The sequence below is a fragment of the Octodon degus genome, unplaced genomic scaffold (genome assembly GCF_000260255.1).
Source record: "Octodon degus isolate 3935 unplaced genomic scaffold, OctDeg1.0 scaffold00017, whole genome shotgun sequence".
Classification (NCBI taxonomy): Eukaryota; Metazoa; Chordata; class Mammalia; order Rodentia; family Octodontidae; genus Octodon; species Octodon degus.
In genome coordinates this window covers 3,929,424-3,945,887 of record NW_004524593.1, presented here as the reverse complement: position 1 = coordinate 3,945,887, position 16,464 = coordinate 3,929,424, and the positions used below count along the sequence as shown (strand labels likewise).

Sequence of the window (16,464 nt, the reverse complement as noted above, 5' to 3'; positions counted from 1 at the left end):
TTGAGCCGCGGGTATCATTCTGAAAAACGGGCGTCAGGGTCCACTGGGTGAGAAAGCGGACTAGCCTGCTGGCGAGAGCTCAGGCTGTCTAGCTAAAGCCCCGCTCTGGCCCCGCCCCCGCAGCCCCGCCTGGCCCCGCCCCCGAACGCCCTTACTGGGCCCCGCCAGCCCCGCCCTCCAGGCCCCGCCCCCGAGCCGGCCCTCCGCTCGCGCGGCCCAAAGTCTCCCCGCGCCAGCCGGCCGCCTTAGTTCCTGCTGCGGCTGCGCCTCTCTCGTGTCCTCCGCGTCACCGCTGCCGCCATGCCCTGAGGGCTCCTTCTTGGCGACGAGGCTCCCAACTTCGAGGCCAACACCACCATCGGCCGCATCCGTTTCCACGATTTTCTGGGAGACTCGTAAGTGGCCCCCGCGCGGCCCCGCCCAGCCTCGGTGGTCAGGACCGACCCGGCGGAGCCTCCCCGGTTCTCCTTTCCGTCCCGGCCCCCGCGGCGCCCTGCGCGCTGCCCGCCGGGACCCCAGCTCGCCCTGCACCGCCCTTGGTCGCCGGCGTCGCCGGCCCTCGGTGGCTGGGCCGGCTTGGGGAAGGGGGCGACGCGGCGCGTGCGAAGGAGAAGGGCTTGCTGTCCCACTACCCTGGGTTTGGTCAGCTGCCCGACTGGTGCGGTCCTGCCGAGGCCGGGGGCGAGGCGGGCTGCTCAGGGGCAGGGCGTGCCCGGGGTCGCACTGTCCTTCCTCCGTTCCGGAGTTGGCTGCGTGGAGAAGCCGGGTGCCTAAGGCCAGAGTTGGAGGAGGACAGGTTAGGGAAGCCCCCACCATGTTATCTGAGGTTTCTGCCGGTTGCGTGGTATTCGCAGCTCCTGGACACAAAATGTAGCATTTAAAACCACCAGATGCCAAGTACGTGGCCGAAAGACTATCCAGAGTATCCTCCAATGGCCAAGATAAGATTTGATGTAACGGCCTTTTCAGGGGAAACAAGACCATTCCGTGTGTGGTGTGTGTCCTTCATTCCACAACTTGTAGCAGTTTAAGGGAAGGAACGTTCAGCTGCAGTGACTTATCTTGCCAGTGGAGGCCGGTCCAAGCGCCAGCAGGACTTGTACCTCCCCACTCTGAGACCCTTTTGTTTGCCAGCGGCCCCATCCCCCTCCCGCATTGCATCCAGCACGCGGGCTTGCAGTGATAGGCATACTGGTGACCCATGACACTCTTACATAACTAGAAGTAAATAGTCACCCTTGTTGTATAGCTTTAAATCAGGAAATTGTTAAGTTGCATGGTTTTAATCAAACACATACCAGACATATCTAATTACATTATGATTTTAGAGGTCCGGGTCCCGGAAGAAAATATACTTTTTAGATCCAGGATCCAGGCATATAGTCAGAGAGAGAGGACTGAAATTAATCAGTGGCTGGACAGGGCTGTAGGAAATATGGGAAAGATTCTTACATATCAGGCCTATTCAACTCTTTTAAGTTTGTTTTCTAGCTATTGATTAAGGGAAAATTTAGTTCTGCAAAAGGAGAGGACTAGAAGGAGGGTGATGATTGGAACTCTCAGACCTTGCAATCAGAAGACTTCTGGAGTACAGATTATGGCTAGTCTCATATTCAGAATCTAGATATTAACATTTCTCCAAAATTCTGTAAGCTTTTCATAGTGTTTCTACACATTTCTGTCTACAACCCTCACCAGGCAACAAAATCTTAACAGAGCTCTTAACTTTGTGTGAATTAGAGGTCTATATTAACATAAAGCTTATGTACTGCAGCAACAATTATGTGTTGTCATTGCTAGAGCTGACCATAGTATGTGGTTGTTTATTGACCTCTGAATCTATCTAGCTTTGATTAAAAGTGGCACCTTCTCAGGGAGCCACCATTAGGAAGATGAGAAAAGTATCTGTTCTTATATACAAGTTTACCTGGGTATTCCCTGCCCTATCTGGGAAGAACTTTCAACCCTCTGTGCCATTGTAACATGAATTTGGAGGGGGCAGGGCCAGGGAAATGGCTAAGTAGAATAAGCCTGGCAAGTGCAAGGGTCTGAGTTCAATCTCCGGTTCCACCAAAAAAAAAAGAATTTTGGGTTGGTTTTTCCAAACTCCATTCCATATGTAATTTCAGAGTAGACTGTCAATTTTCTGATCAGGGTTATCTTCTGGAGCACCCAAAAGAAAATACTGTAATTTAAAACATCAGTCTAATCCTAACTGATGATTGGAAACAACTGAAAGGATTTGGGTTCTGCATTTGGTGAGCTTATTGAGGCTTATCACTGTTTCTGCATGTGGTAGCAGCTTCTTCATAGCACACCTCCTGTAAGCAGAACTCCTTTACCAGGGGTTTTCAGGGGTTTTCTGGGCTCTGCAAATGGAGAGCATTCTCTTCAAAGGGAGGAAACATTTTGTCTTTTGAAAATGAGGAAGGAAATGGGATCATGTAATTGAAATACTCCTAAGAACAGCAGTCTGGAAACAGTGGGGAAGGTAGGCCAAGGTAAGACATTCTTGGAATTCATTCTGTTTGTAGCTCTAGCCCTGTGGTAAACTGGATTTGGCTTCTGAGGGAGGACAGGATGTGAAATGGCTTAAAACCAGTTCCCCAGAATGATTCAGCAAAACAACCTGTACTGGCTCACAATGGAAAGTCTTTCCAATTTGCATCCCTTTGTCAGTACAAAAATGACCAGTTCCACCCTATCCCCTGCCCGTTCTGCAAACTTTTAAGTCTCTTGTGACCCTTAAATAGGTCATTTCTGGAAAAAAAAAAAAAAAAATCTTAAGCTCAAAATATTACTCATAGTGAGATTACTTATTTCCAAATATGTATGCCCCTCTTATTGCCCTTTATTAAAACAGGTGTAACACATACTTCTGTTTCTTTACCACAGGACCTTTCATTTTTGTAAGGTCTTCTCCTTTACTAAAAGTGTTGGAGTTGAAGGGTAGATGTATGTGAGAAGATCTGGTTGGGAAGGTTGTACCCTTGTCAACTTTATTCTTTCTACTTAGTGAAACTTGCCAAAATTTTAGTAGATCAGCTTATCCTCTAGACTACAGTTAGTGATCTGGTCTAAAATCCAGACCCCTGATAGCTTAAGCCAGTGGAAAGTTAGAAAACTGAATGTTAAACTTTCTTTACAGTAATTGAAGTATTTTCTGTTAACAGCAAAAAAGAAAATGGCACTCCAAAGTTTCGTCAGATGTTTCTTACTGACTCAGCTTAAGTGTGCCCCAAATCTGTACATGTTTAACTTTAGATCTTGATAATTTAGGTATTTGTGTTTATGTAGAATTATGATAGCTGTAGAAATATCTGTTGTAGGCTTTCAGTTTTTCTACCTGCTTGGTCTAAACCAGAAGAAACCAGCACTCAGGAGGCTAAGGCCGGCTAAGGCAGGAGGATCATTGCGAGTTTAAGAGCAGCCTGGGCTACAAAGTGAGCTCAAGGCCAGCCTGAACTGCATAGCAAGATCCGTCTCAAAAAGAATGAAATAAATAAATAAAACCAAAGGGGGAAAAAAAAGAACTACAGGTGAAGAGATATAAAACTATAAAAAGTATTGTTGTTTTGTCCCATTGGGCTACTTTACAAAGATTTATGTCTCCTTAATTCAAAGAAGCCAAGTGACAGCCTTAATGTTACTTATTTAGGCCAGAAACCTATTTGTTTTAGGTTACATAATCTGTTTGTTCTTAAAATGAGGCATCTGTTTGGATTCAGGGCATATTGGGAGCTGAATATTAAAATCTGTGCTAGACAAAAAAGGACTAGAAAAGAAGAAATAATAAGAAGTTATTTCAGGCTACTTGGCTTAAGTAGCAAATTTTGTTGCCTGAAAAGGAGTCAGAGTGGTTCTATAGTTATTAAAGGAGGCAACACCCTAAAATTAGTCTTCTTAAATATTTATCTTGAATTCTGTGTCTTTGATTGAACTGAGCTGTCAAAATAGGTCTTCTAGAGGGGAGATTTTAAAAATTGGACTTCTCAACTATTAGAAAGTTTACAAACATTTATTTAAAAAACGAAAGCCTCTTTTAAATGCAGATGCGACTTTTGGTTCTGTATAAAGTAACTTTTCATTCGGTAACTGTTTGTTCAGTCGTGACCTTCTTCTCGTTTCAGATGGGGCATCCTCTTCTCCCACCCACGGGACTTTACCCCCGTGTGTACCACAGAGCTTGGCAGAGCAGCAAAGCTGGCGCTGGAGTTTGCCAAGAAGAATGTTAAGTTGATTGCACTTTCAGTAGACAGTGTTGAAGACCATTTTGCCTGGAGCAAGGTAGACTTCTGTGATGTGTGAAATATATTTTGGTTCCTCAGCTCCTGCAGTGTCCTTTTGTATGCTAGTGAGTAGAGCCCCAGCTGGCTTGCGTAGCTTTGGAGGCTTTCAGTCTGGTCTTTGAATAGAATGAAGCAAGATTAAAAAGTTGAGACTTTCAGCACCACACCAAGGCTCCGGGGAGATAAAAAGAGAGGCTTAAGTTTGAGCTGACCCCCAAAGGACCAGTGAGTTAGCCATTCATCCCTTCATAGTGAAGCTTGCATCAGAACCCAAAAACTTCAGGTGCTTCTGTATATCTAAACACAGGGACATGTCTGAAGGATGGTAAGCATGGAAAAGGGTGGGAGCTCCCAGCCTCACCCTGTGCATCTTTTCCTCTATGCCTCTGTGAACAAAAGTCTTTCCTTGAGTTCTGTGAGCTACCCTAGCAAATAAGCAGCACCAAGGAGTGGTGGGTCATGAGAGCTCCAGTTTATAGCCCATCCGTGAGAAGCACAAGTAGAGCAACCTGGAGCTTGCAATTGTCATTGGAAATGGGGAGGGAGTCTTGTGGGGCTGTCTTCAACCTGTAGTATCTGACACTATCTCTAGCTAGAGAGAGTCTACACTGAGTTGAATTAAGAGGGCTGATGTCCAATGAAGGGTTGGTTGGTTGGTTGGTTGGTTGTTGGGGAGAAAACCCAGGTTCTTCTTGGTGATCAAAGTTCTCAGAAGTTGTGTTGGGTTTTGTTTTTAATCCTCTGTCATCAGAAGTACTAATTGATATGTGCTTTGAGCCTTGGGATTATAAGAATTATAGAATAACTTGATTATTTTAGATAAAGCTACAAGGAAACCTCAGGTTCACAATTCACTAGATATTTGAAAACCTGGCTGTGATGTCATAGTAAGCTCAGTATTAAGTCTAAGTGATTGGGTCTCACCCACTGTTTTTCTTGACCTACTTGCAGCATTCAGCCCCACTGATCACTCTATATCCTGAAATGCATTCCACCTCCGGCTTCCTGGATGTCACATCCTTGCTGTTGATGTTCACACTTAGGCTGGTGTTTGATCATCATCTTTCAACTCCTAATTTATGCTGAAATTGCCTTGAACTAGTTCTTGGACCACTTTTCCATCTCTGTTCTTTCTCTTGGTAAGCTCATCCCACGTATCTTTAAAAAATATCTGTATGCTCTGATTCTCAGATGTCCCTCTGTGGGCCAGATTGTACTGGTCTCCGTGGAAACAGCCACCGTGTGCCCAGCATCTGCACAGGATGGCCCGTCTTCTCAAGCTTAGCTGGTCTCCATCTCGGCCCCACTCTTCTCATCCCAGCATCCTCTCATTTCAGCCGATGGCAACTAGATTTTTTTAGTTGCTCAGAGTAAAAGTCCAGAACCCATTCTTAATTCTTTTTTTCTCACGTCACATCTGATTCATCCAAAACCTTTTTGACTCTTCCTGCAAAATATATCTAGGCTCCTGTTTGGAAAAACCAACTCCCAGGTATATCTTAGTGGCTTGACCTTAGCCTCTAGTTATGTAGGAACCTTCAAGGTACCTCTACCATGAAGTTATGTTGGTTACTATTTTCTTATAACTTCTAACAGCCCAGTGACAGGTAAAGAAAAGTTTGAATGACAAAATTAGTGAATATGTTAAAAAAAAAAAAAAAAAAAAAAAAAACTCTGATCTATTCAGAAATCATTAATGTCACTTTCATCTCTATGGAGAAATGCAAAAAGGTTTTGTGTCTACTACCCCTACCCCTTCTACTTTCAAGGGTCCACATGGATAATAAATAGATCTTTCCTTAAGTCTAATTTTAAATCCTTCTCATTACTTCCTCAAACTACCACACATATGTTCCTCACTCCTATATAGTAGTTTCTATGTGATCCTGCCTATGTTTCAGTGTGTTTTTAGTGGTGTTCTCCTCCAGGGTGTGCCTTCCATTTCCCAGGGGAAAATCTGACCCATCCTTCAAGGGCTCAGGAGAATTTGACATCTATCTTGAAGGCTTTCTCACTGCATTTGTAGCACCACTTAAGCATTATAGTCTTCATACTACTATACTGCTTCTTGTAGGAATTTCTTAGCCAAATTAGAAGTTCCTTTGCTGTAAGAGCCATGTCTGCCTACATAACTGTATTGTATACCATGCTTCCTATAAGACTTATGTCATTGTTTGATAAAATAATGAAACGACTTAGAGGGCATGGTGGCACATGTATGTAATCTCAGCATTGGAGAGGCTGAGGCAAGAGGATTGCAAAATAAAAAGTTGAATGAGGAATAAGGTTTTATTAGAGGAAGAGGAAAGTAGATCGTTCACACTTGAGTTGCTTTTCACCCATGCATTTTTTATTTGTCCTTTAATGTGTACATTCAAATCTCAATTCTTGTATTTGCTTTAAGTTTTGTCACACACACACACACATACACACACACCTAACTCTCATTTCTCAGTATCGGTCTTTAGTCTAGCATCTAAATCGTAGTGCTTTTGAGGCATGGGCCAAATCCACAGAATTTTCTTCACCTGTGACATCATTTCTAGATGTCTGGACCTAGAAAACCTGTTTCTGATATTCTTAATAGGATTTGAGTATCCAAAATTACCTGATATTGGACTCATAGTAATTCTGTTTAGTCAACTTTTAAAGATCTTACTAATGCTTTCTTGAGGAAGTAAATGCATGTTGAATTTAAGAAAATTGGGGGTGAAAGGATTTGAGCCTGTATTCTGCTTTTATTTCCACCATTAAGTAATACAGAGAAGTATTTTGATTTTATTTGGTTAGTTGGTCAGTTGATTGTGGGGTTTGTGAGACAGGGTCCCACTCTGTAGTTCAGGCTGTAGCCCAGGCTGGCCTCAGATTCATGGCAATCCTTCTGTCTCAGCCTCCCAGGTGCTGGGTTTACAGGCATGCACCACATACCTGGCTTCATTCATTTTCTTATTAAAATTGCTCAGAGAAATTATTGTGTCTTTCAAGATGATGGCTATTAACATGAAATTCAGAGAATGTGGCAAGTTTAGAATTTTTTCTCCTTTTCCTTGCCTTTCAGGATATCAATGCTTACAATGGTGATGAGCCCACAGAAAAGTTACCTTTTCCCATTATTGACGATAAGAGTCGGGACCTGGCCATCCTCTTGGGCATGCTGGACCCAGCAGAAAAGGATGAAAAGGGCATGCCCGTGACAGCCCGTGTGGTGAGTCTGAGTCCACTTTGCAGTCAGCAAGGTCAATCAGGCTTTATGTGGTGACTTGGACTGACTGGAGGAAATCAGGGAATGTATGCAATTATTAAATAACTGTACTGATGACAATATTATTGATTATCTGTAATGCTGATGCAAAGTGACAGGAACAGTCAGCTCAGTTTTTAAACTGGTTAATTCATTGCTGTCTGAAACCTACAGAACAAAAAATCATTTATCCTAAGGGGCTATGTAGAATGAATAAACTTTTTCTATAGCTGTCTTAAGAGATCTGTCTTTGAAGTAGCGCCACATCCTCCTTCAGATGTCAACTCACATTTTTCATTCTTATTTGTTTTGCCCCCATCCAGTAAAGAATAAACTCAGTCTCTAATCAGTCTGTATAAATGTACAGTTATTTGAGGCCAAGCATGAACTCCAGTTCCTATTAAAAAGATAATCATTCCTGGATGACATAGAACCTTTTGGAGGCCTTTCCTGGGTTAAACTTACAATCCATTTTTTTTAGTGGGGCAGCCAGGGTGAAATATAACTTCATTCCTTTTAAGTTTTGAAGGTAACAGAAAAGAAAATTATACTCAAGCCACCCCAATGAGCAATTTGGTATATCCTAGTAGGTGATCTGCTTCTGTTTTTATTTTTATACTCTTGCATGTTTTTAATGAGTACAAAACTTTCTGAGTAACTTTAATTTCAAAAGCACTGGAAGGGACTCTTCCTACTTATGCCTCTCTATGATTTGCAGGTATTTGTTTTTGGTCCTGACAAGAAATTGAAGCTGTCCATCCTCTATCCAGCTACCACTGGCAGAAACTTTGATGAGATTCTCAGAGTAGTTACCTCTCTCCAGCTGACAGCAGAAAAAAGGGTCGCTACCCCTGTTGATTGGAAGGTAAAGATATTAGAAGGACAGATACTCAACTTGTCTAGAAGGCCGAGAGGACCTGTGTTTAAATGGTTGCCTCCTGGAACTAAGTTTGTGGCATCCAATTGGGAAGGATTTTTCCTAAGCTAATTTTGAGATTTTCACAGCTTACAAAACACAACTTCACATTGCTTCCTGACTTGTAGAGAATTTGGACAAGTTGTCCAGAATGATTCCTTTTCTTTACATAAGCTGAACAAAGTCCAAATTGCTCTGAAGTCTTGAAATTTCCTGAGTATGAGCCATTTACAAATTCAATTTTTCGGGTTAGGAATACTAAATTAATAAAGTCTGTACAAATATTCCTAATCTGAAATACTTAATGTTCCTACGCAATTCAAGTTAGGGGATACTCAACCTATAAAAGATTTTTTTAAAAACATTTTTATCTAACCATTCCCTGATGGCAAAATATTTATAGCAAAATCTTGATTGCCTGTTTTTTTAAGTCATAGATACAAACTGTTAGCATATTTATGTTATGAAACATTGTATTTCTCTTAAGCTTCAGTCTTTTAAACATGTAGAAGTCTCTAAAATTTGTTCATAAACTTGAGGTCTCTTAAAATCTTTTGAAATATGTAGGGCGTAGATGATACCCCAAAGAGTTTCCAAATGTTGGTAGATTTTTTTTTAAATATGTTTACCTGTGGTGAGTGGGTGGATAGGTTGGTTGGTTGGTTGGTTGGTGAGTGGGTGGGTTTTTCTGACAAGAAAATCATTTAAATTCTGCCATTAATGGCAGACAAACTTACTGAACTATGACAGTGACCACTAGGGAGCTAGCAGCAAAGTTCCTGCCCTTGTACTCCCACAAACAGTATGAGTCTGTAGTCTACTGAAAAATGATGAAGATGCTACAGAAAGTAATAAGCAAGTGTTGGTTCTATATTTGACTGTCTAGGAATACCTTTGGTTTGTTCCTTTGTTTTGTGGTACTGGGGACCGAACTGGGAACCTTGCGTTTGCCAGGCAGGTGCTTATGCCACCAAGCTATATCCCCAGCCCGTCAAAGAGTACCGTTAGGAGGGGACCTCTGAAGAGAAATCATGAAATCAAGGTAACCAGGGCATGCACAGGAGAGAGGGATGAGCAGCAGAGACAGGCAGAGCTTTACAGGGAGGACTGAAAGGAAACCAGTACCTGTGGAAGATGAGTGGAAGAGCTATAATGAGAGGAGGCCGGGTTCAGTCCATGGAAAGACTTTGAAGTAAACTTAGAAATGGGTTGTTGGGGAATTACTGTCCTCAGGACAGTATCAAAGATGAGAAAACAGAGTTCCTCAGAGAGGAGAGAACAAATAGATACTTAATTATTCTCATTAACACCTATTTTTCCCAAGTTAATTTTTGGAATACCTTTTAGCATTACTGGAAGACTGAATTTTACCATTTTCAATTTCAATAGGATGGAGATAGCGTAATGGTCCTTCCAACCATCCCAGAAGAAGAAGCCAAAAAACTTTTCCCTAAAGGAGTCTTCACCAAAGAGCTTCCATCTGGCAAGAAATACCTCCGCTACACTCCCCAGCCTTAGATCAGAGGCACTAAGGCTGTCACTAGTCCCTCAGTGAGCCAAAGGGCGCCAGCTGCCAGCGTGCTTTCCTGCAGCAGTTCCACAAGAATATCCTGGTGTGCTAACAGCCAGGTCCTTAGGTTACTGTACTACTGGCTTATTAAATGGAAGGAAGGAGCACTAAAATTTTCTTGGGATTCTTTACTGTGTGCCTTCACCAGCGCTCTGTCCTAGTCACACATCTCAGCACTGCTGCCAACTGGTTCTTCTTGAAATTTATTCTGTATTGGAAGCTCAGATCTTGTTGGGTCTCTGCAGGGTTTATGATCAACCAGGTAGAATGTGTTGATGGTTGAGGAAGTTTATCTTTCTCTATCAGAGAATGACTGTCAAATTTTTGTAGTTATCTTCATCAAATCCTCTCTTGTGTTCCCATTTTGAAGAACAACAGAACTGGAAATTCACCTTCGTCTGTAAATAGCTAAGTATGTAGCCCTGGAACTGAGATCTTTAACATTCAGTCTTTTGATCATAGCTGGAGAGGAGAACTTTTCAATTCTGTACCTGTCTAGTAGATAACTTTATCTAGTAGATAAAGTTGGGGGGTATATTTTACTATAAAATTTTTTTTTGGATAAATTTCTGTGAAAGGGGGAAACCTACAGAAGAGGCTTCCTTTCCTGCTGGGAAGCTGCACCTGAAGGCATGAGCACAGATGCCGTGTGCCTTTCATCAAGTATTGCCATATGTCAGCCTGCTCTGAGGATGTGTGCATGGGACACCACACCTCGTGAAAAGAAAGAGGATGATTGAGAATGAGTTATAGTACTATTCTGCAGTGGGTTGTTGTTTTCTGGATTTTGCTCTTAGGGCATCAATAAATAAAATCTTTATAGTTGAAACTGGATCAGAGAATTATTTTATTATATTTTAAAATACTAATTTAAACACATGTCCAAGGGCTTACTTCTTGCTAGGACTGGCATCAGCAGTTTCTCCAAATACAGATACATAAAATGTCATAGAATAAAAATGGAAAGGTTAAATAAAGAACATAACGATTTCCACACATGTCTTGGCCCACTTCCCACTTAGCTCCGTTTATTTGCTTGGCTCAGAATCCCATCTGTTTGTGGGTTCAGGTGCAGAAATCAAAATCACAACTAATGCCTTCATGAGGTAGCTGGACTTAAAAGATACAGATTTTGAAAATAATGATACATCCATACTTTGTGCTCTAAATTCAGTCCCTTGGGCTGATTTTATACCATGTTAATAAGTCTTAGGTTTGCAAAGAGGAATCCCAGTGCATAGGCTCTTGCAACAAAGAATTGTGAATGGGGTGGTGTAAACTAGCCACTCATTTCTCCATATGCCACAAGCAGAGAAGTCTAGCCTGAAGGCAATGGCAGGCAGGTGCCTTCCCCACTGAGGTCCTGCTCCCTGGCTTGTACATAGCTGTCATGTTACATTCTTACTTGATGGTATTTTTATTGAATAGGAAGATTTCTGTACATGTAAAACTTGGATCATGCTAGGAACATTGATAAGGAAGGCGAAAATCTCAGGTTGCATAATACTGAAAGTGCTGGTCTAAAAGGTTGAGAAGGACTGGCTAACTGATGTCACTGTTTCCCAGCTCTGTATGTTTTACTCCTGAAGAACTTAACCATTTTTTTTCTCCTTGTGTCTTCTGATCATTCCCTCCTATGTCCTGCCATTTCTCTGGCAACTTGGTTCCTCACTGCTCTCATCCCCTTGACATTTGTCCTGTAGTCCTTGACTCATGAGTCTACTTTCAATTTTCTCTTATTCAAAGTTTCAGTCTCCAGCGTTAATGACTTGGGTCTTATTCACTAATGGAACATTTCCAATTGAATTTCCAAATTCAAAATCAATTCTTCAGCCTTTCTCCCCAGCATTGTAAACTTAGTGCCTCCCATCCTGCTCTCAAGTGATGGTGTTTTGTTTGAGTCTACTCTACACACGTGCTGTCACTATTAAAGAATTCGAGGAAAAGGTCATGTACCCTCAAATTCAATTCTCATGCTTTTATGAAATAACATTGAAACCATAAGACTGCAAGTATCCCTTTGCAAATATAAAGTATTCCATAGCGAGGTTTTGGGTTTTTTCCCCCAAGGTAGAAGTGACCCTGAGTACATTCTTATGTACGCCATTGGGCAGAGTGTTCTCTTGAGAACTGTTGCCCTCATCTTTTGTAGAATAACTGATATGGCCAAAAATTTACTCATTAAATTAACATACACCATGGTAGGGAGTGGAAACAAGGAATTTGAGAGGCATTCACCTGACTTCTCAAAAGCAAGGAAATGCTCTGGCTATAAGTCTTTGAAATACACGAAGTGATAAACTTGTGGTTCCAAGTCTGGTTAAAATTGTGATCTCACCTCCAGACTCCATGCCAAGGTTAAAGATGTTCAGGGAGAAGCTCAGCAAAAATGCTTTTGTCTAAAAAGTCAAGATGCCAATTCCTGTATGGAGTGAATTGTCACAGTGATTGTCTTATTCCAACATCCATTGTCCCTACTGCTTTGAAGCCATGCAAACCAAGGAAATACAACTTTGGTTCTAGGTTAAAGGGCATATTGGCTGGTTAACAGGTCCTTGCCACCCTCTTGTCCCTGACTGGCTTAGAAATGAGCATGTGATGCACATCATACCCATGAGGCAAATAGATTATTAGAGGTATCTAGAGTTCTTTTGCTGAGGAATAATTTAAAGCTCCTCCTTTTGTTTTTATTTCCTGAATTTGAGCAAGAAAATGAAGTGCTAATTGCTGTTAGTGGCCATCTTAACCTTGAAGCAAGGGAACCAAACCCAGACTGAGGTTGAAAAGGTGAATGGCAAAGTGAAGAGGGAAAAATCTGGGGTTTTGGGTAAGTTTTTTTAATGTATTTGGTACAGGGTCTCACTATGCAGCTTAGACTCATAGTGATCCTCCTGTTTTCAGTCTCCCCAGCACTGGGATTACAGGCATGTGCCACCACGCCTGGACTCTGGTCTTTGGTAATCTTTACAGAGTCTACCAACTGCAAACCTCTCCTACCTCTTGACTTGTTTGATACATGATAATAAACTTCTGTAAACCTTTCAGAATTGGATTTTCTGGTATCTCCAGCCCAAACCATCCTAACTGACACCTGCAGAATGAAATATTATCTTCTAGTTTCAAATATATAGTAATATGCCTCCTTACCAAAACTGTACAGTAGACATTTCCTACTACAGCTATACCGCCTACATTTGTAGACCTCAAGCTTCTGCATGCACTAAATCACCAGACAAGCACATTAAAAGGCAAAACCCCAGGGACTGGTCCCCCTAGCTTGATACCACATGTAACACCAAGTCTGGTTTTAACCCAGGTGGCAGCAATACCGGGCACAGTGAGCCCTGCACCTGCCCACCGATATGCACGTCCCTCTTAGGCCTGGCGAAGAACATCTGGATTGTATTAAAGGAAGCAAGATGAGATGCCAGCGCATCTCAAGATGACTGTTAAGGTTGCTGTTACAGTTCTGGTCTAGGCAGTGGGGTCCCTCCCTGACTGAGAGGCAAACCTCCTAAGGAGAAACCCCGTACCCTGCTCCTAACAAACCAGTGGAGCACTTGTCCTGAGGCCACAGCACCAGGAGGAAGGAGGCCTCTGGAAGGAGCCCACCCCACGCTGCTCACAAGCAGCTCTGTGAGTACTGTCTGGCCATTTCCAGACTGCTTGTTCCAGACTGTAACATGTTGGAGGAATAATGTAACATGCAACAACACTCCATATTTCCTGACAAACACCATGAAAAGATAAAGATACTGCCCAGAGAAGGTTCTTTTTTTTTTCTTAGTTTATTAGTACATGTCTGTAGAGTTGTTTTGATTTGCATTCCTCTAATGTCCAGTGATGATGAGCATTTCTTCATGTATTTATTGGCTATTTCTACTTCCTCGGTGAAGTGTCTACTTATTTTGCTTGCCCATTTTTTAATTGGATCTTTAATTGAGGGGATCTAATTGGTTTGAGTTCTTTATTCTGTCTGAGGAACACCTGGAAAAAAATATTTTCCATCTTCACTCTGTTGGTGGTTTCTCCTGCTACCCAAAAGCTTTTTAATTTCGTATGATCCTGTTTGTTGATTCTTGGAGCTATTTCCAGGGCTGCTGGCATTCTGTTCAAAAAGTCCTTGCCTATGTTTATGGCTTCAAGAGTTTCCCTGTCTTGTCATTCTGCAAATGAAGGGTTTCTGGTTTAAAATTTAGTATGATCCATTTTGATTTTAGTTTAGTACATAGTTAAATAGTGAAAGATATGGGGGCCAGGGAGATGGCTCAGTAGAATAAGCGCTTCCCTGGCAAGCACATGGGCCTGAGTTCAATCCCCGGTTCTGCCAAAAAAAAAAAAAAAAAAAGATAAGGTCTAGATTCAGTCTTCTGCATAAGGAGAGCCAGTCTTTCCAACACCATTTATTAAAGAGGTTATCTTTCCTTCAATGTGTGTTTTGGACCAATCAGCTAAAGACCAAATAGTTGAATGTACTTGGAGTTGTTTCTTCATCTTCTGTTCCACTGATCCTCATATCTGTTTATGTACCAGTACCATGCTGTTCTTATCACAGTAGCTTTGCATTATAAGTTCAAGTCAAGGACTGTGGTGCCTTCTGCTTTATTCTTTTTTTTTTTTTTTTTTTTCAGATCCAGGGATTGAACTCAGGCCCTTGTGCTTGCCAGGCAAGTTCTTATTCTTCTGAGCCATCTCCCTGGCCCCTATATTTTATTTATTTATTTTTTGCTATGGTAGGTCCATGTGAATTTTAGGATTTCTTTCCCTAGTTCTAAGAAGAATGCTGTTGGAATTTTGATTGTTATTGTGTTACATCTGTGTATCAATTTTGGAAATACAGTATGGCCATTTTGACTGTATTGGTTCTGCCTATCCAGAAATAGAGGAAATATTACTCCATTTTCAGATGTTTTCATTAGTTTCCTTTTTCAGAATACCATAATTTTTCTTATAGAGATTTTTCATTTTCTTAGATTAATTCCAAGTATTTAATTTTTCTTGGTGCTATTCTGAGTGATAGTTTCTCCTAATTTCTCAGTGAATTCATTTTATCAGTGTGTAAAACACTATTGATTTTGTGTATTTGCTTTATATCCTATTGTATTACTGAATTTGGTTATTAATTCTAAGAGTCTTTTGGTAGATTTTGGGGGATCTTCTATATAGAGATCATGTTATCTGCAAATAATGATAATATTACTCCTTCCTTTCCTATGCATATCCTTTTTTTCTTGCCTAACTGCTCTTGCTAATGTTTCAAGTTACTGATTTTAGAGGATAAGAGTTTGGTTTATTTTTTCTTCTTTAATATGTTGGCAGTAGGCTTGTAATATATGGTGTTTATTGTTGAAATAAGACCCTTCTATACCTATTTTCTTCAGTGTTTTTATCATGAAGAGATGTTGGAATTTGAATTTTTTTTTTTTTTTTTTTTTTTTTTCTAGCTCAGGCTGCATTGAGGGCAGATCTGGTGGGGCTTGTGGAACTGGGGATCAAACCATGGTCCCCTGTGCCTGAGTTTGCCCAAGTAGATGCTTTAAACAACTGAGCTAGCCCTGAACCCCAAGACGTTGGCTTTTGTTAAAGTCTCTTTCTGAACCTATTGAGATGATGGTGTGATTTTCCTCCTTGTTTCTATTTATGTCATATATTACATATGCGGATTTGCATATATTGAACTATTTTTGTATGATCTTTTTGATGAGTCATTGCATTCTGTTTACTAATATATTGGTGAGAATTTTTATATCTGTATTCATTAAAAAGACTGACCTATAGTTCTCTTTTTTTGTTTGGATCCTTGTCTGGTCTTAGAATCAGGATAATGGTACCTTCCAGGGATGACTTTTCAAGTACTCATTCCCTTTTGATTTCATTTAAAAAAGAGTATTTGTGTTAGAGTTTCCCTCTAGTTTTCATAGATTTCAGCAGTGAACCCATCCAAGCCAGGGCTTTTGTTAGTTGGTAGATTATTACTGCTTCAATTTCATTGCATGTTATTGGATTATTTAGGGTTTTTAAAACTTCCTGGTTCATTCTTAATACATATATGTATCTAGAATCTATTTCTTCCAAATTCTCCAAATTATGGGCATAAGGTTCGCTAAGTAATTGTTAATGTTTTTCTTTCCCACAATGTCCATTGTGATTTCACCTTTTTCTAATTGCAATGATTTGGGTTTTTTGTTTTTGTTGTTAGATAGTCTAAGTATTTATCTATGTTGTCTATTCTTTCAAAGACCCAACTCACAGATTAGTATTTTCAGTTGTTTTGTGTTGGAGATCAGGCTATGTGATAAATTATGAGGCTCACTATGTGACCTAAGCCCCCCAAACCTATTGTAGTCCCAAGGTCGGCATGACCTTGCTTCAGACATAAGGAAGGCCCAGTGCTCCCTGGCTGTGTGCTGAATGCTAATAACCTGCACTCCTGAGGCAAGACAGCATC

At 41.1% G+C, this 16,464-nt stretch overlaps 1 protein-coding gene across 1 annotated transcript; it reads left to right on the top strand.

The window, feature by feature from the left end:
* The first annotated feature begins 285 nt into the window (after positions 1-285).
* Prdx6 (peroxiredoxin 6) lies at positions 286-10,470 on the top strand. The gene is given in 5 exon segments (XM_004648925.2): positions 286-395; positions 4,131-4,287; positions 7,348-7,494; positions 8,249-8,395; positions 9,836-10,470. Coding segments are annotated over 5 exon segments (675 nt in total). The 5' UTR covers positions 286-300; the 3' UTR covers positions 9,965-10,470.
* The last annotated feature ends 5,994 nt before the right edge of the window (positions 10,471-16,464 follow it).